This window comes from Cuculus canorus, chromosome 6 (assembly GCF_017976375.1).
Source record: "Cuculus canorus isolate bCucCan1 chromosome 6, bCucCan1.pri, whole genome shotgun sequence".
In the NCBI taxonomy this organism is placed as follows: Eukaryota; Metazoa; Chordata; class Aves; order Cuculiformes; family Cuculidae; genus Cuculus; species Cuculus canorus.
In genome coordinates this window covers 17,335,511-17,356,367 of record NC_071406.1, presented here as the reverse complement: position 1 = coordinate 17,356,367, position 20,857 = coordinate 17,335,511, and the positions used below count along the sequence as shown (strand labels likewise).

The 20,857-nt window shown below is 57.5% G+C and overlaps 3 protein-coding genes across 14 annotated transcripts in view; 1 reads left to right on the top strand and 2 right to left on the bottom strand.

The window, feature by feature from the left end:
* The window catches only part of TTLL4 (tubulin tyrosine ligase like 4), a 28,775-nt gene extending 28,316 nt beyond the window's left edge, over positions 1-459 (bottom strand). For both annotated transcript variants that reach the window (XM_054069793.1, XM_054069795.1), the window contains exon 1: positions 367-459. The gene's annotated coding sequence lies outside the window, so the exon portion shown is untranslated. The remainder of the gene's footprint in view (positions 1-366) is intronic.
* Positions 126-12,790, bottom strand: STK36 (serine/threonine kinase 36). Of its 11 annotated transcripts, none has more exons than XM_054069781.1 (26): positions 12,663-12,790; positions 12,113-12,224; positions 11,299-11,439; positions 10,341-10,418; positions 9,792-9,922; positions 9,310-9,559; positions 8,822-8,915; positions 8,401-8,570; positions 7,978-8,177; positions 7,523-7,895; positions 7,074-7,253; positions 6,773-6,870; positions 6,367-6,472; positions 5,795-5,936; positions 5,381-5,508; positions 4,642-4,746; positions 4,309-4,407; positions 4,001-4,095; positions 3,617-3,680; positions 3,304-3,414; positions 3,101-3,175; positions 2,519-2,690; positions 1,958-2,105; positions 1,578-1,737; positions 571-1,311; positions 126-469 (listed from the first exon to the last, which is right to left on the bottom strand). In XM_054069781.1, exons 2-26 carry the CDS (start codon positions 12,194-12,196, stop codon positions 266-268), a joined length of 4,149 nt encoding a protein of 1,382 aa, XP_053925756.1. In that variant the 5' UTR covers positions 12,197-12,224; positions 12,663-12,790; the 3' UTR covers positions 126-265. The 11 variants fall into 11 exon arrangements, with proteins under 11 accessions (XP_053925756.1, XP_053925757.1, XP_053925759.1 ...); XM_054069782.1 differs by having other exon boundaries at positions 12,658-12,676; XM_054069784.1 differs by lacking the exon at positions 12,663-12,790 and having other exon boundaries at positions 7,523-7,666; positions 7,769-7,895; positions 12,113-12,577.
* On the top strand, positions 12,718-20,555 carry RNF25 (ring finger protein 25). The gene is made up of 10 exons (XM_054069806.1): positions 12,718-12,804; positions 12,899-12,970; positions 13,867-13,969; positions 14,088-14,155; positions 14,854-14,923; positions 15,042-15,113; positions 15,838-15,978; positions 16,787-16,876; positions 17,244-17,378; positions 17,483-20,555. The coding sequence occupies exons 1-10, from the start codon at positions 12,767-12,769 to the stop codon at positions 18,191-18,193; spliced, it is 1,500 nt and encodes a 499-aa protein (XP_053925781.1). The 5' UTR covers positions 12,718-12,766; the 3' UTR covers positions 18,194-20,555.
* The last annotated feature ends 302 nt before the right edge of the window (positions 20,556-20,857 follow it).

The following is a 20,857-nucleotide window of genomic DNA, read 5'->3' as shown; positions in this document are numbered from 1 at the left end:
AAAGAGGCGTGGTCTGGCTGGAAGAGGGAGCGGCCTGGCGGGGAAGGGGGCCGCCTCGGTGTAAGCCCCGGCGGCTGGGGCACCTGCGCCCCGGGAGGGCGCTCCGAAAGAGGCGGCGTCTGGAGGGCCCCGGGCACCTTTCCAGGCACGGCTTCCCACGGAGAAGGCGCCCCCGGTAAAGCTGCCCAGCAGGGCACCCCTCGAGAAGACAAAGTCACCATGACAGCTGCCGGGCTGCAGCCCGAGAACAGTCCTGGTGCTGCCCTCAGCGCGGCTGCGGGGCAGCGGAATTCCCGGAGTCTAGGGGGCCGGGGACGCTTCCCGCGCCGCTGTGCAGGGGTGCGAGGAGGCGGAGGAGTTTCTCACAGTGCCGCGCAGAAGGCAGCCGGGGGCTTCCCCGGGCAGTGGGCTGCAAGTCGCTGTTGGCCAGCGCGGCCAGCTTCTCGGTGGCTCTGAGGGACAGCAGGGCCTGTAAAGCAAAGAGAAGGAGAGGAGTCAGCCGCCAGCCTGGCCCCTTTCCCCCCCAGCACCATGAGGTCCCACAGAGGAGCAAAGGTCTCTGTGCTGTACCTCCTGTATCCCGGGGTGCCGGCTGAGGGCCCGCAGTGCCACAAGCGCTCTCTCCCGCACGCTGTCCTGGGGATCCCGGCAGGCCACCTCCAGCAGGACGTGCGGGACCCTGCTCTCCATCAGCAGGTTCCCCAGCTCTGCCCAGCGACAGCCTAGGTTTCCAAGGGCCGAGGCTGCGTTGCAGCGCGTCCTGGTCTGCGTGTCACTCAACAGCCACATCAGCCTGGGCACAGCCCTGCCCAGGGTCCCAGCCGGGCAGGACTCGTGGTAGGCGGCATTGCCCACTGCGAAGCTGGCTGCTTTGCGCACACTCTCCTCCTGGTCCACCAGGCACCCCAGCATGCTCTCCAGCAAGCTGGGCTGGCTCTGCAGCACCTGCGGAAAGCCATGTCGGAGCAGGTTGCCCAACAGGTTGCAGGTTCTGGCCCGTATCAGGTATTGCTGGTGGCCAAGCAGGTGAGTCAGTGGCTGGTCAGCCACATCCAACCCCTTCAGGATCCTCTGGAGAAAGGGCAGGTGCTTTGGAGAGGCCCGGGCCACATGGGTCAAGAGAGACAGGAGGTCAGTTGAGAGCGTGACGCTGTCTGAAAACAAGGCAGTCGTCAGAAAGGCAATATTGTCTTCTGATGTGGCAGCTGCCCTCACGATTTGGTCTATGACCTGCTCGTCAGACACAATGAGGTGACACAAGAGGCTCACAGGGAGCTCAGCATGCAAGAAGGGCAGATGGCGAGAGCAGACCTAAGGAGAAAGGAGAGGCAGAGGTGCTGAGTGTGCTGTCCTCACATATGGGCCAAGTCAAGCAGTGGCTGAAGGCTGCCAGCAGGTCGGTGCAGGGCTCAGCTGCCAGCCAGGCTGCTCAGAGGGCTGCATGGCACTCAAGTAACATCCCTGTGTGGGCAGCAAGAGCCAGCATGGCATGAAGTGCGGCCAGGCGTCAGGGCTGCGATGTGGGGACGCTTCTCCACAGTATGGGGTGAAAAAGAAACACAGGGCCAAGAGAGTACCTGCAGCAGCTGGGCAGGGATCTGGGCATCTCTCACAGCCTCCGTGACCAACGCTAAGGTGTCTTCATCCACATCCAGAGCAAAAGGAAAACAGAGGAGCTGGCAGGCATGGATCACAACAGCTGGGACAAGCTCAGGGTCCCCATCCTCTCCTGCTTGCCTGAATTTGTTAGGGAGAGAGTTTAATACAGAGGTGATCAGGAAAACACCAGGGCAAGAGGCAGTGAACATTCCCTATGCTAGGCACTAAGGAGTGGCTCTTGCACATGAGCTGTGCGCTGTGAGCACCAGGTCAGGAACTTCACATCCATTTGCATGCTCATGTCCAAGCCCCATTCAGTGGCTGAGCTCTACCCGCTTTACCCCTCCCCACAACTCACGTCTGTGCTAGGCATGCCAGGAAGTCAGGGGACAGCAGCCTCTTCAGTGTGACCATGAGGACACCGTGGGACTGGGTGAGCTGAGGCAGGCAGCGGTGGAACTCACGAGTGAAGATCAAGAGTGCCAGGCTAAGGAAGACTAGGGTGCCTGCAGGGGGAACAGCCAACAGAGCACAGCTAGGGAAGGCTGAAGCTTCGTCTCTTCTACCCGCCTGTGCTGCCTCAAGGCTGCTCCAGGGCTGCTTCTGTGCTTCCCTGCCCAAATCCAGACCAATCTCCACCCACAGTGGTTACACCTGCCAGGGTGAACACTCCCTGCAGCACAGACACCCTTTCTTGTTCCTCCAAAACTAGCTCAGCTGAGCTGCTGCCAACTGGGCACAGCATGGGCCAGGTGAGCCCTCTCTCTCCAGAGGACAAAAGCAATCCTCAAGAAAAGGTCCCTGTGCCTGCTGGCCTCGGGAACCAGATGTGGATGCGGATAGACATGGGTAAGTCTGAGTGCAGGATGAGGAGATGGATGGGTCCAGAGCAGATGCCCTGCCATCCTGCAGCTCCTACCTTGAGGGGAGAGGAGGTTCCAGTCTGGCTCTGCCATGTGGTGATCTGCCTCTGCTGGGTCTCCCTCCAGTGATGCCCTGTGGCTGCCCACAGAAAGCACCGCAGCAACACGATGCCACACCACACTCCACGGCTCTGAGGTGGCAAAGTCCTGCTCCATGGCCACATCATCCTAGTGGTGGGGAGGCAGATGTTGGGGAGCTTCATGGTCCCCCATGGCTCCCTGGCATTCCAGTCCTTGGCTCTGCCAGCCCCATGGCCCTCAGGAGGGTCAGGACTGGACAGAGATGGCAGCTCTGCTGTGCCTGCTGACGGTGCCAGTTCCAGGGCACCTCTGTCCTCTGTCACTCCAAGCTGCCCATGAATCACCCCTCCATGACCACCAGTCTCCCACCAATGCTCCAGAGCTCCACAGGCAGCCCAGGGACATGAAATGGCTTTCATGGAGTTGCACAGCTCAGCCAAAGCTGCCCAGTTCCCTAGTTTGACTCAGCCTTCATTACCAATACACATTCAGGAATTTTTGACCCCACATCTTTCAGCAGGGCTGTTCCCTGCCAAAAGAGATGGTCAAACTAATACCTGGACAAGGAGCTTCAGCAGGAGGAAAAAGAGCCCATCGTAGAGACCAGCACCCATTGGCAGGGGGAGCTGCAGCTGTAAGAGAGTGGGGGACAGGCTAGAGCTTGCAGCAGCATCACACCTGCACCCCTCTAAGCCCATCTTTGCACACCTCCACAGTGGGGTGACAGTACAGCTCCCCTGCTCCTGTTCCCATCTCGTACCTTAACAGACGCCGTCAGCACATTTGTCACCGCTGGTAGGATCTCTTCTTCCTCAAGTTTCAAGGCCACCTCATGCAGACTGAGCTGTGCCAGGAGGAACACTGCAGCGCCCTGTAGGACAGGAGAGCTCAGCACCTTTGGGACTTTCCTGTCTGCCTGTTCAGTGCTGACTCTTCATCCCCCAGCCCAGGGCAGGGACAGCCAGGCTGTGCCCGCCGCCATCCCACCCTGACTGAGCAACAGCAAGACCCGAATGGGATGTAGGGCTCCACAGGGCTCTCAGTGGCAGCTCTGCCAGGTTGGGCAGACTTACCACAATGGAGATGACAGGAGACTGGGTGATGAGACCTATGGTCAGGGTAACCACTTCTTCAAGCCTGAAACATAGGGGCCAGGAGAGAGGGACTGTCTTCCCACAGCTTCACATCTCACAGAGCAGTAACATCCAAATACCCCGAGGGCAGGGAAGCAGCCTGCTTGCAGGAAGTGCAAGCCCTGGTTCACAGCACCTCCTTGTCCACACTGGCTCCTCAATGCATCCCCAGCACCCACCCACACTGCCCACCACTCTGCTGGTGTGTCTGGATTGGAGGAATCAGTGGGAGCCGGAGCTCAGTTCTGGTATGGGTGTGGGACTGAGGGCTGTTCAGAGCACGGCATGTTCCTCTCCCACCCATGAGTGAAAGTGGATATTTACCTGGGAGGGGAGGCCTGGAGCTGCAGGGTGAGCAGGGCCAGCAGGTACAGAGAGGCCTCACAGGCTGCCCCCTGGGCCACCTCCGCCATGGGGACCTGCCAAGGGAACAAGACTCACAGGGGGTTACCGAGGCTGGGAGGGAAGGAGGGGATGTTTCTGGGTCCTGGAGGAGAACCACACTCTCTAGGCTCTTTTTCCCCAAACTCTTCTCCCGACATGTTCTTCAGCTTCGTCTAAGCAGTGCTCAGAGGAATGTGTCCGGCTTGCCCACTCTCCTACTCCACCACTGGGACTGTGGTCAGTCCTACCTCGCCCTTCAAAAGCTGCATGAGAGAATCCCACAGTTGTTGGCTCCTTCCCAGGTGCTGGCACAGGCTCAGGCTGGCATGGCAGCCAGCATAGAGGATCTGCAAGGCAGAGGGGAGAAGTGCATAACCACCCCCTGGAGACATAGATGCAGTGACCAGGCCCATCCCATCATACCCTACAGTAGCATGGGCTCATTTATTCAACAACTGACACCAGGGAGATGGGAGTCATTGAGGGATGAGCACACAGTCCTCCCTTCCCCATGCTTCTCCCCTCAGATCAAAAGTCCAGGCACCTCTGGGCACTATCAGATAAACAGATGGGGCCATTACCTTCAGCATGTTCAAGGAGCAGCTTGGGTGCTCCAGTCTCCCCAACAGTCTCTCAAGCTGCTGGCTCTCTCCCTCCATAAGCTTTTCAGCTACCTCCCGAGCAACCTGCAGAAATCAGCATGGTTTGCACTCTGCAGAAATCAGCCTGGTTTGCACCCTGGGCACCTGAAACACCGCACAGACTTAAGGAGTTTAATGCTGTCCACAAATTGATAAGAGGTGGTACCCGCTTCCTACATTTTGCCTGCATTCACAAAGGGACGTCCATCTGCCACGACCCAGCAAGGCTTTGACACACAGTCCCAGAGCTGACATGAGTAGGAGGAAATTCCTCCTCTGCTTCCCTCCTTGTTGACTGAAGGCAGAGCTAAAGGTTCAAATGTAAATCCATAGTTTTGCTTTCTCTCTTATTTAGTGTCCATTCAACTTCAGATTTCCTAGAATTCATATCATTGTCACATATGAATTCTTTGTGTTTTCTCTGCATTGTCTAGCCCTTTACTTAGCCATTCCCAAAGTTCAGATCCCAGGTGTGAGTCTCTTAATTCATTTTTAGGAGTCCTTAGACTCCAAAAGCTCAGCTGTTGGCTGGGGAGGAGCAGCCTGCAAATTTCAGCCCTGAAGCCACCAAAGCCAGAGGATCCCAGCCTTCAGTAAGCCGAAAAAGCGATCCTTCTGGAAAGGGCTGCTGTCCCTGTGGGAATCGCACCTCCCCTCCCTGCAAAGGGAGCTGCCGGACCTGCTGCTTGGCTTCCCGACAGCTGTTCCTCTGCAGGGGGATGGTGCAGGCAGCAGCCAATGCTGCCATGAAGAGGTCTGCCACACATGGACTCTGGGCATGGGCTGACTGGTCCTCCATTGCTGCACCTGCACAGAGACAGAGCTCAGGAGACATGTGCTAAGGGTAAGGGACTCTGAGGGGCAGAAAGATGGGGTTGAAGGCAAAGAGAGCAAAAGTTAGGCTTGCAGCATGAAGAGGGTGAGATCTGGGATCAAGGGAGAGAAGAGGAGAGCTCTGTTTAGCAGGGATTTGGGCAGATAAAACTTCAGCCACCTCCTCTGGCAACAGCATTGCAATTGCAGTCAGTGCTCTGGGGGAGCCCAAGGACAGGAGGGAAAGTGGAAACCCCAGGAGGGGGTTGCAGGCTGCTACCTCGCAGAGCAGGTTGCTCTGAGATGGATCCCTGGAGGAGTCTATTCAGTAGGGCCTGATGCTCCTTTTGCAGACTGGCATAGAACGGGGCAGAAACAGAAGGGTGTGTCGCATCCAGGCTCTCACAGAGCAGGGTGAAGCACTGAGGGAGATAGAGGGGTTGCCATCACTACAGACTGAGGGTGGGAGGAGAGAGAAGGACAATGGGGGAGGAAGATGGGGTGGGAAAGCAGAGATGTGAGAAGGACTCATTTGCTGGAGCCTCAGGGACCTCCAAATGTCCACTCCAGCCAGGTTACCGTGTGGAAGCCCCATGCAGCTTCACGCTGGCTGAGAGAAGGGCTTAGGTGGAGGCACAGCCAGGGAAGGTGCCCCCTCAGAGACCTCCTTTCTGCACACGATCCCCTCCCGAAAAAGCCCCAGTGGGTGATACAGCCTACCCTGACAAGAATGCAACAGACTCCATTGCTGGGAGCAGGGTCCTCAGCCTGTGCTCCTCAACACACACACACAGTCCCACAGCTTCTGTCCCTGGAGGAGAAGGTGAGGAGAAGGGAGACAGGCACGCTTACCACAAGGCTTTGCTGGCAGAGTCTCATCTCACTGTCAGCTGGCTCAGCCAGCAGCTTTGGCAGCAGGGCCAGGAAGCAGCCAGCACTCTCCCGGAAGACCTGCATGCTGGAGGAGGCAGCAAGGGCAGAGGAGAGCAGAGAAACAGAGTCACTGGCTGCAAGGACAGGATACAGCCAGGCCAGCAGGCAGCACAACTGGACTTGTCGGCTGTGCCTTCCCTTCAATCAGCCCCACTCACAGAAAGCACTCCCCTGTGAGCACAGTGTTGTGGCACAAAGTGCTCAGTCCATGATGCTTCCCCACAGAGACAGCTCCAGTCACAGAGTATGAACACCACCCTCCCACCTACTGACACTCCCCTGAAGTGGCCACAAGAGACCCCAGAGCACAGAGGGTTGTCCCTACCTGTCCTTTTGCCCACTCTCCTCCAGGCTGCACTCACTGCTAAAATAAACTGTGGTCACCACAAGGAGATCTGTCAGTACTGTGATACACCAGGGCTGCTGCAGGATCCAGAAAGGAACAGTAAGTGGGGATTGTTTGCTGGCCATCCCAACACCACCACAGTAGGATCCTCCCTCACCAGGACTTCCCTCTTCCTAAGGGTGCCCAGAAGAGGCAGCTCCAGCAGGACAACAGGGCCTCCTCAGCATCAACACTCAGCAGGGCTGAATGAGCCTAGATTTCTCAGGGGTCCTACATCTACCTGCTTGGTGCTTCCACTCTCCAGGATCTGCTTGGCTAGACACAGTAGAGACAGAGGCACATTCAGCTCTCGGCAGAAATGGTCCAGCAGCTCTGAGTCACACCGGCTTGCCAGGAGATTGCCCACAACACAGAGCACAGGACAGAAAAGGGAGGCTCCCTCCAGCATCCCCTCCAGCACCTGGACACAGAGAAGCCAGAAGAGCTCATAAGCAGCAGCAGTTTTGGCTCTCCCATCAGCCAAGGGGCAGCTCTTCAACCCATTCAGGCAGGGGACAGCAGGGGAGCAGATGGCAAGCTACGTGCACGAAACAGCTCCAGCTCCCGGAGAAGCAAAGGATCTTCTTGCTGGCTGGACTGAGGACTCTCCCAATGCTCCTGAGCCAATCCTGGGGAAGAAGGCAGCACCCACGTCCCTAGTCATAGTTGTCTGTGCCAGCCATCACTCACCTGCTGAGCAGAGTCTGCCAGGCAAGCCTGGACACGGTGCCGGAAGGCCGGGTCCCTCAGGAGGCTCAGTGCTGTGCTCAGCTGCATGGCCGAGGGCTCAGTGGCCTTGATCAGATGTTGCCACTCCTCATTGCTCTCCAGCTCCTGGCCACAGAGGAGAGAGAATGGTGCCACAGAACCTCTGGGTCCCAGGGCCTCTGTACCAGGGACTGGCCCTGCTGCCCTCACCACAAGGTGCAATCTTACCTTACTCTCCAGGTCCACAGTCTCAGTGCTGCACCTGCCCACAGGCTCTGCCCTGCCAGCACTCACCTGCAGAGAGGTACCTGCTCCAGGAAGCTCCCGCTTGAAGTCTCGAATGATGCTGTGCTCCCTGGCAAAGGAAAAGAGCAGTCAGTGAATGAATGACCCTGCCTTCCCCTCTTCCTCCTGTCCCAGCCTCAGCCTTCCCTCACCGTGGGTTGGGAGGAGGCTCCTCCAGCTCCCACTCTGCCATGCTGTTCTTTCCTTGCAGGACACCAGGGTTCTTCTCTTTGGAGGCAGCCGGTGGCTCCCTGTCCCCAAGGGCTGCCTTACCCGGAGCTGCTCTGAGTCTAAGCCCTGAACATCCATCACCAAAGTCCTCTGTGCACATACCACCTGCCTCCGGTTGCCCCTGGGTGATGGCAGAAGTGTTTAGTCACGACAGGGTTACACAGACATCTAGATGAGCCCCCTAGACCCCGCCATCCTGAGGACCCCATATCCTGCCTCGTACGTGGCTGACACCCCAGCCTGACCCACGTACCTTCTGTCTTTCCCCCCAGGTCCCATATCAGTGACCCTCCCTTGCCCTCATAGTGGGTCACAGCCTGGGGAAATCCCACACTTTCCTCCACCTTTTTCCGTGCCTCCTCAATCATCTTCTGACGGGCCTTTCTCAGGATCCTGGACTGGCCACTCCTGGGGGCCATGGAATAGGCTTGCTGTTCTTTCAGGGCCTGCAGCTCTGGGGTCAGCTTGGTGGTGAAGGGGTTTGAGATCCCATGCTCTTCTGTGTCATCAACCACTGGCGAGGCAAGAGGAGAAATTGAACAGCAGGGACACAGGGAGAGTCATTGGCTCTGGGATCCCAGGGGAATCCCAGGCACTCAAAGGAAGCCCAGGGGCTGGAGCCAGTGCAGTACTTGGAGAAAGCTGAGAGGAGGGAGGCAAAGACCAGAGTAGTACAAATAGCAGGGCAGTGTGGTCCTCTCAGTCTCCATGAAATAGTAGGAAGAAATGGACCTGGCCAGCACTGGATAAACAGCTGTTACTCACCAGTAACCCGCCCAGCAATGAAGGGGTGAGAGAGCAGCTCGGGCCATGACAGGCGCTGGCGGGGGTCCTTCATTAGCAGTCCCTGTAGGAAGCTCTGTGGGACAGCATAGTACCAGGGTCACTCATATGTGCTCAGCACCAACAATGAGACCAGCACACCCATCAGTCCCCCCAGCTGAGGGCACCCAGGCAGCTGAAATTCCTGCTTGGCTCTGGGAAAGGGCTGACTCCAGTGCTTAGGGCAGATGGGAACACACTTCTCTCTCCAGCCGAATCACTCCTCTGGTGTTGGTCCCAGTTTCCCAGCTTATGGACAGCAGTGATAGGTGTCCCCCTCCCAGAAGGCCCAGTTCTCATCCCTCCTCTATGTTCTGAAATCCCTGTTAGGGGACATAAAACCTAAGAGCAACCCACCAGGGCAGCAGGCAACGCCAAAGCTGCTCCTGCGTTAACAGACCTCAGGCCACAGACGGGGTCTTCACCCTCACCTTGAAGACTGGGCTTATAGACGCAGGCCATTTGACAGGGTTTTTGACGATGAGGCTGACGAGCTGGAAGATGCTGCTGGTGTAGAAGGGTGGGGTGCCCACGAACAGCTCGTACAGGATGCAGCCCACAGACCACAGGTCCGCCGTGTGGTCATACGGCCGCTCCTCCACCAGCTCAGGGGACATGTACAGCGGGGTGCCCTTGATGGAGGTCAGCACCATGGTGTGGATGCTCATGGCACGGGCAAATCTGCTCGGAGCAAAGCACAGAGCACCAGTTCAGGCTGAAACATCCATTGCAGTTCCCAGGGAGATCCTTACAAGTTTACCAAAACCTCCCCCCTCTGGAGTAAAAACTCTCCCATCCCTGCTAACCCTCTATACATGCATGGAGTCCAGGTCCCCTCCCACGCTCCCCACTTCTCTTCTACAGCACCCAGAACACCCCTTGGCTGCCCCTCAAACTGGCCCCCAGCACCCACCCGAAGTCACAGAGCTTGACAACGCCGTCTTTGCCCAGCAGGATGTTCTGGGGTTTCATGTCACGGTGCAGGATGCGGTGAGAGTGCAGGTAATACAGAGCAGAAACCAGCTGGGCAGCTATGGTCTGCACCTGCCAGAAATACAGGAGCCTCACCCTGCGTCCCACGGTGCCACCAGCTGACACAACCATGGGCTTCCTTATGGTCTGGTTCCCTCTGTGCCCCCCTAGTCAAGCATTTGTCCTGTTTGGGGCAGGGATGAGGCCAGCCTTGGGCCCACAGTTCCTCAGAGTAGGCTGATGCCTAAGGCAGCAGTCTGATGTTGTGGTCGCTGGAGAGAGAACAGGGAAAGTGAGGTCCTTGCAGGACTCTACTGTCTCCCAACGCAACTTGACTCCCTCTCCATCCCCTTCAGAAGCTTTGCCAGATAAAGCCCAGGAGGCATCCTCAATCTCCCACCCCTCCTGGCCCACAGCAGAGCACTCCTGCCTGCAGGCAGACAAATCCTGTCCTCTCCAAACACCTCGGGGCCACCACCATAACAGTCACCTGGTCCTCAGGCAAACTTCCATCATCCTCCAGCATCTGGAAGAGCTCCCCCTCTGCGTAGTCGGTCACCACCACCACCTGGAGGGACAAGCAGCATAGTGGGATCAGGCACTCACTCAGCTGCATCCTCAACGTGCCCAAGGGACCAGGACAGGGCAGGGTAGGAAATCGGAGGGAGATGGTGGGTTCCTATCATACACAGCCCATAAGTTTGGGCTGGGACCCGAGGTGGCAGAGAGCCCCTGTGGCCGCACTGCAGCACGGGCCTGGCATCTAGCAGAGGCCTCGTGGTTGTCCTTATCTCAGTCAGCAGAAACCAGGGAAGAACATGATGAACCCAGAGTGATGTGTCCAAGCCTAGCAGGTAGAATCACTCCCTTGAGCTTGTTTTGAATCTGCTGCCCAGCTACTTCATTTCATGCCCCTCATGTTCCACAGCACAGTTTTCAACCGACCCTATCACACTCCCTCTGTGACAGTTTAGGCCACCAAAAAGTCAGTCTCTGAAGATCCCGCTCTCATCCTGTGATCCCAAACCACTCCTCTTCCATCACATCCCTGCCCAGCTCCTTCCCCTCTGTGTATGACCCAGCACTATCTGGGTGCTAGCTCCCTGCACAGCACACACTGAGGGCTCTCAAGGCTGGAGCCTCAGTTCTTGTTCACAACACCCCCACATAAGGTCCCTGCATGTCCTCAGGGAGGGTGGAATGCCCTGAGGGAAGGGGACCTCAATGTGGCCATCTGAGGGTGCAAGAGTAAGCTGGTAACATGATGACAGCACTCAACACAAGTCAGGAAACTGCTGGGAACTGAGCAAACCTGGCTGGCTGGAGCCGCTAGAGCCCTGGGAGGGTGTCAGCAGCATAAGAAAGTGGTTACAACGACAGCAGGGGCCAGCCATTGTTCCTCTGCCTCAGCCAAGCAAAAGCATCTGCCCCAAGAAAGCCCTCTTCACCTCCTTGTCAGTCTCAAAGCTGTCGAGCATCTGAATGATGTTGGGATGATGAAGGCCTCTCATGATCTCAATTTCCCGTTGCAGGTTCTTCAGCTCCTTCTCAGACCGCCCCACCTTGGGGATGAACTTCAAGGCTACCACCTTTCAAAGCAGGCAAAGAATTTAATTGGTGAATGTAGACAAAACTAGGACTGTCAGAAACACAGGACAGGAGCCAGAGATGCTGGTGGGCAGCAAGCGCAACACAAGACAGCAGCACAACCTGGCAGCGAGAAGCACTAGCAGCAACCTGGGCTCTGTCATCAGGCAGGAATTGGAGAGAAGTGACTATTGCCCTTTATTTGGAACTTCTTAGATTGCATTGGCAATATTGTGGCCAGCTTTTGGCCCAGAAAGACCTCAATAGGTTGGAGTGGGTATAGCAGAGGCCACCGAGGTGGTGAGGGGGCTGGAGCACATGGGAGGACAGCACAGAAATTACAAGCGGAAACAGGGGAGCTTCAACTTGATATAAAGAAAATCCACTCATTCCAAAGTTAGTCAAGCACTGACTATGGGGTGTTTGTCCTTGAGGTTTCACAGGATCTGGGTTTAGTGCTGGCCCCGCATTCAGCAGAGGATGGACTGCAACTTCCTGAGGTGCCCTGAGCCCGAACGACTCTGTGCCAGCAGGAGCCGTCAGGGAACGTCAAGAGAATGAATGAGTGTTGAGACTCAGATGCCTGGCAGAGCCCTGGAACCCAGCAGCCACCAGAAAGCAGTGCCGGTGACACACAACAACCCCTGCCCTCTCCTCTGCCACCCTGCTCCTCACCTGGGCGCTCTGTTTCCGGCGCCCCTTGTACACGCGCCCGAAGGAGCCTTCGCCGATCACCTCCAGGACGTGGTACTTCTCCATGGCGAGCGCGCAGGGCGGGGCCACTAAGCTGCCGAGGCAAACAGGCGCCGAGAAGGAGCTTCACCTTCCCTCGCCCTCCGTCACCGGCTGTCACAAGGCACCAACCACCGCCCAGCCGCCAGGGAGACCCGCGAAGCAGCGCTGCGGGGCCGGGCTGCGGCCACCGCCACCCTGACGGCCGGGGCTCCCACGGGCTCCGCCCAGGGCGGGGTCCCCTGTTCCCAGGGCGATGTCCCAGGGTGGGGGTCCCTAGTCTCTGTCCCCAGGGCAGGGGGCCGTAAGGCGAGGAGCGGTAAGGCAGGTATCCCCAGGGCAGGTGTCTCCGGGGCAGGGTTCCCCAGTCCCTGTTCCCAAGGCGGGGTCCCCAGGGCAGGTGTCCCCAAGTCCCTGTTCCCGCCCGCTGCCCCGGAGAGGACGAGCCCCACCCCCGAACAAAGCCCCCCATGTCGGATGGGACTAACCCCACCTCGCCTCTCCCCGCCCCGCTCCGCTCCACGCCGCGTTGCCGAGCAACCTGTGCCTTCACTCATTCCGCTTCCGGTCCCGCTTCCGGTTCCGGCGCGCGGGAAGATGGCGGCGGCCGGTGCGGACGAGGAGGCGGCGGAGTGGTAACACCCAATCCCCCCACCCCCCCCCACCCCAACCCCGGGCCTCGCCCTCCTCTTCGCCCTGCGGGCCCCGCTGAGCCCGCGCTCCCCGCAGGACGCTGTCCGAGCTGGAGGTGCTGGAGGCGATCTACGCGCGCGAGCTGCGCCTGGAGCGCGGCCGGGGCAGGTGCGGCCGCGGGCGGGACCGGGGGGACCGGGGCGGGGATCCGGGCAGGGGCGGCCGCGGGGGGTGACCGGGTTGGGCAGATACCCGGGCAGGGACCCTGTCGGATGTGGGCAGCGGGGGGCGCCGCGGCAGGCAAGGACCACGGTGGGTATGGACCGGGGCAGGCAGGGGTCCCGGCGGGCAGGTGCCACTGCAGGCAGGGGCACCAGTGGGCAGTGATTGCGGGTGAGCGGGGGTCCCAGGGGGCAGGGACTGCGGGTGGGCAGGGGTCTCGGGAAGCAGAGATCATGGGCAGGGGCACCAGTGGGCAGTGATCACAGGTGCACAGGAACTGTGGGCAGGGAGGGGTCCCAGCGGGCAGGGCCCCTGTCTGCAGGTAGGGGCAGTGGACAGGTGTCCCAGTGGGCAGGGGTCACGGTGAGCAGGGACCCTGAGCAGGTAGGGGTCCCGGCAGGCGAGGGCAGTGGGGCTGGGAGGCAGAGACCACAGTGGGTAGGGGTCCCAGTGGGCAGGGATTGCAGCAGCAGGCAGGGACTGCGGTGGGTGGGGGTGCCAGCGGGCAAGGGTCCCAGCGGGCAGGGACCGTGGGCAGGCAGGGGTCCCAGCCCACAGGAGCAGCAGCAGGCAGAGACCCCGGCTCTGGGTAGGGTGGCAGGCAGGGGTGGCGTTGGGCAGGGACCCCGGGCAGGCAGGGGTCCCAGCAGGCAGAAGTGGCGGGACGTGCAGGGGTGGCACAGCAGCTGGGGGCCACAGCAGGCAAGGACCGTGGTGAGTAAGGACCAAATGGACAAGAGCTGGAGTAGGTATGGACCACGGCAGGCAGGGGCCTTGGTCTCAGACCCCCCAGGCCCTGCCCAGCCCCGCACTCACCACCCCTCACCTCGGCTGCCCTGCAGCTGGGAGCCCTGGGAGCTCAGCATCACCCTGCACCCCGCCACGGCCCAGGACCAGGACTCCCAGTATGTCTGCTTCACCCTAGTGCTCACCGTGCCACCTCAGGTAAGATGCTGGCCCCTTTCCTCCCTGCCCCAGGTCTCTCCACCTTCCTTCTCTTCCTTCTTGTGCTTTGGGTATTTCTTTTTTTTTTCTTTCTTTTTTTTTTTTTTTTTGTCCCTAGTATCCCAACAAAGCTCCGGAAATCTCCATCAGGAACCCGCGGGGGCTGTCAGATGAGCAAATTCAAAAGTGAGTGCCAGGAGAGCGGGGAGAGGGTGATCCTTTCCTCCAGAGACCCAGGAGGCAGAAGTGGTGGAAAAGCCTTCTTTCAAATTCACGTCTCCCTGTGCCTGGTTAACAGATGGATACAGGTCCCTAAACCACCTTGTCTTTAATCCCATGCTGAGTTTGACACCAAGGGCTCCACCCTCTGGATGGGTTGTTCCCTGCGTTCTCCCTGAAATGTAATCTAAGTCCCCAGAGCCTTTGAAACTGTTGGTCGTGCTTTGACTGAGCCAAGTCCTTGGGCAGCCCGTTGTCACCTTTGTGCTCCTGTCCTTGGTGCAGCAGAGCGTGTGCAGAGACCCTGGTACCTGCTGGCAGCACAGGAATGATGTGGCTCCCACTGACCTCAGGGGCTGCCACCGGATAAAGGAAGCCTGAAGATCACCAAAGCCACAGGGTGCTGGGTGAGCTTGAGCCAAAGCAGTCACCAAAGCTGCTCTTGCAAGTCCTCTGGGGACAAAGGCTTCCTGTGCCCCAGCCTGTGGGGAACCAGGAGAGCATGTGGATATGTGGTGTGCGCATGTGCCCGACCCATGCTGCAGGCAAAGCCTGAACGCCTGTGCTCTATTCCTTCCTCCTGCCATTGTAGTGGGGTGACATACGTGAGACAGTGAAAAGTTGTGGCTAAACTTCTGTTAAGCATTTCTGCTGCTTTGCTGTAGGATTTCCCAGAGCCTCAGAAGTGTTGCTGAAGCCAGGCTGGGGACAGAGATGCTTTATGAGCTGATTGAGGTGAGAGTTGGGGGAGACTGGGGGTGCCCAGCCGTGGGCACTGGTCCCTGACTGCCCGAGGGGTAGGGTAGCCCTGTGCAGGCCAGTGAGTTCAATGTTTGCTTTAATGTTTCCACAGAAGGGGAAGGAGATTCTCACTGACAACAACATTCCTCATGGCCAGTGTGTTATCTGCCTCTATGGATTCCAGGTAGGCTCATGTCTCCTGGCTGGGAAGTGAGGCAAGAGAACGGGAAGCCTGAAGCTCCAGGTGTGAAATATTGGCCTGGAACTGGGGTGTGCCTCAGCAGCCCCCTGCCTCCCTGGTCTTTAGGCGAACATACTGAACATGAACTTTCCCAAGGCGATGCACGCTACTCTTCCCATCAGCCACAAGAGAACCTTGTGCAGAAAAAGGGCATAAGGGCAGCAGCCAGTGATGCTGGAGCATCTCCAGAGGAGTGGGAGGGTCTGGGGATCGTTGCTGGTACATCTCAGCTTCTTGGTCAAATCTCACCCGGAGTTCAGCACACAGATGGTCAGGAGGGACTGAAACACATCCATACAAGTGCTGGGGCCTGTGAGGACAGTGGAGCTTGCCTTGTCTGGATTGCAAGGAGAGGTAGTGCCTGCCTAGAAAGAACACAACAGGTGGGAAGATTACTGCTTACACAGGAACATATGCAGAGAAATCAGTCACAAAAACTTTCCATCTTGACAGTAGGCGTACTTCTCACACTTGGAACAGGGATAAGGGTCCCAGTAAGAGCTGATGAAGTAGAGATGAAGCCCAGCAAAAGATGTTATGTGGCTCTGCCAGCAACAGCGCTAGTTCCCCACTGCCAGCGCTGACATGGAAGTGAGAACCCACCTCAGCTGGGAAGGCTACACAACCCAGTGCTCAGAAACCGTTTACAGGTGCTCTTTCTCTGCAGGAGAGAGAAGCTTTCACAAAGACCCAGTGCTACCACTACTTCCACTCCCACTGTCTGGCCCGCTACGCCCAGCACATGGAAGAGATGATCCTCATGCAGCAGGAAGAGAGAGAGCAGCACCTGGCGCCATCCCCCAAACAGGTACCAGGGCCTGGGCTCCCTACCTGGCCTCCTGCACAGGCCCTCCTGACAACTCTGTCACCCATTTGGGATGTGGATTGAGGGCTTGCCTGACAGTTAGGGTCATGTCTGCACTGAGAATCGGAACGCTGGCTAGACCAAGTGTTCTCCAGTGGCCCTTCCCAAGCTAAGTGGCTCTGTGAGTTTTTAGTACTTTAGCAGTTTGTTTATTGGATCTCTGGGCAGCACCTGCTGCTTGAGGGGGCAGAAGGGTTGTATTTTCGGACTTCTAGAACCACAGGAGTTAGGAAAGAGAGCTCCTTTAGTCTTTGAACTGCAGCAGTGTGCAGCGGGATAAACATTATCACCTGTGTTCTGGGGTGATAAAACCTGCCTGAGCACGTGTTGGGAGAGTTGTTGGCTGCAGAGCAGACAGCGCAGCTGAGCATGAAACAAGTCAAAGGCTCTTTCCTGCAAAACCTTTTCAAAGAGGCAGTACCTAAATGATGAGCTCTACTTTGGAGTAGGGAAAAATAGGTCCTAGGCTAAGGAGGACTGGAGCTATATGTGCTGACAGACGTGGTTTGTACAGCGGTCAGCCACTGGAGCACAAATCCCAGCATACCTCGTGGTGGAGACACCTTCTGTAGCAGTTGTTGAGACACTGGGCTGCTTTTGTGCTGCTGGAAAGGCAGCGTGCCCTGGCCCTCCCTGCCCTGGCAGAAGAGTGAAGGTGGCCACCCTGTTCCACTTCCAGGCAAGGCATTATCCAGCAGTGTTTGGGCTGGGTGGTGGCCGGGGTTTGGCATCCCCTCTTGCCTCCCTGCAGGAAGGCGGAGTGCAGTGCCCTGTCTGCCGGGAGACCCTGGTCTATGATCTCTGCGCTCTGAAGGCGGCACCACCCCCGCAGCACCCGCTGGTAAGAGATGGGGATGGGGGCTTACCTGCCCAGCAGAGCCTGCTCCCTAGGTGGCTCTATCTGGGACATTGTAATGGATGAATGAACACACACGGCACGCTCTTGAGGCCCATAGGCAGCCTGTCCAAAGGGTGGTTCATGAAGCCTAGCAGATTGTCTCCTGATTGATTGATTGATGTGTCCCCAAAGAGCACGTCCAGTTGTGTAGCCCTGAGTTTTCTTCTCCCAGACCATGAAATCAGCTCTGTATCCCGTGTTCATTGTGTTATCAAAGGAGGTTGTGGGGATTGGCTCTTGGCACTGCCAGCTGCTGACCTGTGTTGAATGTTGAGAGAGCCGTTATCCCACCTTGCTTTCTCCTGCTCAGGAGCCGTACAGGCCAGATGCCAAAACGCTGCAGCACCAGGAAGAACTGCGCTTAATTTTCAAGAGACAGCAAGAGAAGGGGGGCATCATTGACCCCGAAGCCGAGAGGAACCGTTACTTCATCAGCCTCCAGGCGGTACGGCACCAGGGGCAGGGAGCTGGCAAGGGGCATCCTGGACCGCAGGACTGAGTGTTATCATCTGCCCTGTCCCTTTCTTAACAGTGGCCTCTTTCTTTCAGTCTCCAGCTGCTGTTGATCCGGGCCAAGCAGCTGCTGCTTCTGAGCCATCAGTGAGTGTGAGCACTGTGGACGCACCCCAGTTGCCCAGCCGAGCCTCGGCTCCAGAGCCGGCCAGGGCAGAACCTGGGCAGCCAGAGAGGCCTGCTGTGCCCAGAGAGCACCAGAGCAAGAGGGAGAGGCACAGAGGGGACAGGCCAGGCCCCAGAGGCCACGGCAGGCAGTCATGCAGTGGCTCGGAGGAACCAGCAGAGGAAGCTTGTCATCCACCTCATGGCTCCAAGGGACCCAGGGGCTTCAGCCGGAGACCAGAGCGGAGACCTGGTGGGAGGCACAGCCAGGAGTTTCCAAAGTCTCACAGCAGAAGCAGGGCTGCTGCCTTGGCTGAAAGAAAGGAGTTGTGCCCAGAAGACCCTGCACAGGTAGCAGAGGCTGTGGACTTGAAAGAGGAGCACCGTGATGTGGAGAGATGGATCCCAGAGGAGGGGGCTGAGGCCCGGGGCAGGGAGAAGGAGAACCTAGTGTTCAGCCACAGCGACCACAGAGCAGCTCCCAGCTGGCAGGGCCACCACAGGCCCTGGGACTGTGGAAGGTGGGAGAGGTCCAGAGTCCAGGAGCGTGGTTCTTACCGCAGAGCACCAAGAGGGCGAGGGGTGTTCAGGCCCAGTGGACATCGAGAAGCCCATTTTGTTGAGAAAGAGAGTGGCTCCTAGCAGGAGTGGTGAGGGGCCAGGCTGGGCAGGGGAGGGAGGGGCTGTTTCTGGGTAGAACATTGAAGGCTCTGGTGGAGCAGTAGCAAGCAGACATCATAGCCCTTGGGAGGGAGGAGGTGGCCTGTGGGACAGCTTGGGACAGGCAGTGTCTTCAGAGTATGAGCAGAGTGAAGCATCCTGGGTGTGAGTGACTGGCTGTCATAAGTGTTGAAGAAGCTTACTCCTGACAGATCATGTCAACCTTGGTTTCGGAGGACCCAGGGAGCAGAGGAAGCCTGGACTGGTGACCTGCAGCCATCATGCATGTATGTCAGCTGCCAAGAAACATGCCTAACTACAGATGAAAGGGACTGAGCCTAGTGTGGTGCCATAGCAGAGACAGAGTTGTGCCAGGCCTTTCCCTGGAAGCCAGCAACCCAGGAGCCGTGGTGGCGCCAAAGGATGAGGCTGTGCCAGAGCAGCAACTGGAGCTCAGCTTGCTGTGTCCCCCTGTGTTTCCGGAGCACCTTCTCAACTGCTGTTCTTTTCCCCTGGAGACAACATGACCATGATTAGTGTTCAGCTGATGGGCTCAGCCAGGCAAGTCTTTTGTACAACAGGGCATTTCCCAGTCCCAGCCAGGAGAGCTAAACTAAGGTTAAGTCAACGCATTGGCAAGTCAGGGCCTTGTGGTGGCTGAGAATTCACATTGGTTCCTGCTTCTCCAGGAAGCCTGAATTTAGCTGGAGCTCCTTCAGCTGCCTTTGTGCAGGCAGAAACTGATGGGGGAGGCCTGGGAAGAGAACTCTGCTATGTGACCTCTATGCCCAGGCTGCCTCTTGGAGCTTCCAACAGCCCAGAGTTAAAACATGCCCCAATAGTGTGGACACTCTTACCCTCCTTTTGTCCTCAAGATGATCTTGCTTCAAAGAAATGAGCATTTGCTGCTTAAACTAACTTGGTGCAGTTCCTTCTGCTGCTGCTTTACAGAATTGAACAGTGTCCCACTCCAGAGCCATAACAGATGATCCTAAGCCTCTGAAGTGTGATACTGCTATTAAATTAATTTGTTGGGTGTTCTCCGGAGCCTGCTCCCTTTGTTTTCTCTGTCCTCTTGCTCCTGTTTTTTGCTGTCTGGGCAAAGGTGTTGATCTGTAGTATTGCTCACTCCCCTCCCTGCTTGCTACACCCGGGGCTGGGGCAGAGACCATTCCCTAGCACTCCTGGGTGGCAGGAGGCACCCCGGTCCCTGCTTTGCCTCCGTGTAAGCTGTCTGAGACACCCAGACAGTACTGATTCCTTCACACTTGTTTGTGACTTGTGCCCCCACCTGTTTTTTTTTGTCACATGTGGGTAGTTGTGGTCTTCCTCCTCCTGCTGAGGGCAAAGATGGCTGTGCTGCGATAGGCTTACCAGACCTTAAGGTGAGAGCTGTAGGAAACCAAGGGCTGTGTGTTGTCTGGGAGGGCCTTTGAGCTGTCTGTCTGCCTGGCTGATCCTTTGGCACGTGAAGGTTGCAAAAAAGGTGGCTCTTGAATGGGTCCTCCTCACTGCTGCCCTGCTCTCTCCATGCAGGGCCTTGTCCTGATGGAGTTGGTTTAACCTGTTCCCCAAGAATGTTCCATGCTTACAATTCCAACACTGGCCTATTTTCAACCCCAATGCTCTAAAAGCTTTTTTTTTTACCCCTCCTACGCTACCTGAGCTTGTGGATTGGAGAACCAGAAGCTGTGCCCTGCTGCAGACAAGGACTGAGCACTCGCTCCCTGAAGAGAGCCCTGATTTTTCTTCCGTGCTGGCTCTGTCCTTGTCCCAGCTGGTTCCTGGGTGAACGGCCTGCTGCGCTTGGGTGAAAAGCTGTAAACTTCATCTGACATTGGTGCTCATTCTGCTGCCTCCTGCCATCAGTTGTGAAATCACTGTGCTCCAAGAAAGGCATTCGATCGTGTCCCAAAAGAAGAACAATGTTTGCCCCTCACAGCAGCTGAAGTTGAAGCTCCTTGGCATCCTCCAGTAAGCCAGGCTAACTCTCGGCTAAAACTGCTGTGGATGGTGTTCAGAGCATGGGAATTCAGCCATGGAAATTGGTGTGACCGAGGACTTGGGTACCTTCAATCAAATGCCAGACATATTAGAGGGCAGGGATTTTCCTGGCAGTAGGGATTTAGGAAGGGTCCTCACTTCTGCTGTCAGCCTGGAGCAAAAGATGTTTTACTTGAAATTAATTTGAGCTAAACAAAACAAGCTTCCCAGTTGAAGGAGAGGAACAGAACCCACACCCTGCCCTGGGGCTCCTCACGTGGTGTCCACCTGTGTCACCCACCTACCTCACAGGGCTATTGTGAGGCTTAACTGGCAGAAACACTTGGACTGGGCTGAAGGGCACCGGCGGCACCTGTAGCATTAACACTATTAAAAGCAAGCAGTGACAGATGTTGCCTGTGCTCTTCTGTGGCAGCACTGGGTCCCCCTGGTTCTCCTTCACCACTCCTCCATCCTCCTGAACTGCTGGGAGGCGTTTGCCAGTGACTCACTGGCCAGTTTTGACCTCCAGCTTTGAGGATGTGAGCAATCAGCCTCTGCGGAGCTCGGGGCTTGAGATACCAGGAGCAGCGCCCTGCTCCAGGAGCCACCCTAAGTCACTAAGCCCCCCCCGCAGCCGCAGGATCAACGCTTCACTTGCCA

What these genes read in the sequence shown, in the direction of transcription:
- STK36 (XM_054069781.1), bottom strand. Translation starts at nt 12,196, where the DNA reads ATGGAGAAGTACCACGTCCTGGAGGTGATCGGCGAAGGCTCCTTCGGG. An exon ending in GCTTTGAGACTGACAAGGAG is followed by an intron (nt 10,419 to 11,298) that starts GTGAAGAGGGCT and finishes TTGTCCCTCCAG; the next exon opens with GTGGTGGTGGTGACCGACTA. An exon ending in CTCCAGGCCTCCCCTCCCAG is followed by an intron (nt 3,681 to 4,000) that starts GTAAATATCCAC and finishes CCTATGTTTCAG; the next exon opens with GCTTGAAGAAGTGGTTACCC.
- RNF25 (XM_054069806.1), top strand. Translation starts at nt 12,767, where the DNA reads ATGGCGGCGGCCGGTGCGGACGAGGAGGCGGCGGAGTG. An exon ending in TGCTCACCGTGCCACCTCAG is followed by an intron (nt 13,970 to 14,087) that starts GTAAGATGCTGG and finishes TTTTGTCCCTAG; the next exon opens with TATCCCAACAAAGCTCCGGA. An exon ending in TGGCGCCATCCCCCAAACAG is followed by an intron (nt 15,979 to 16,786) that starts GTACCAGGGCCT and finishes GCCTCCCTGCAG; the next exon opens with GAAGGCGGAGTGCAGTGCCC.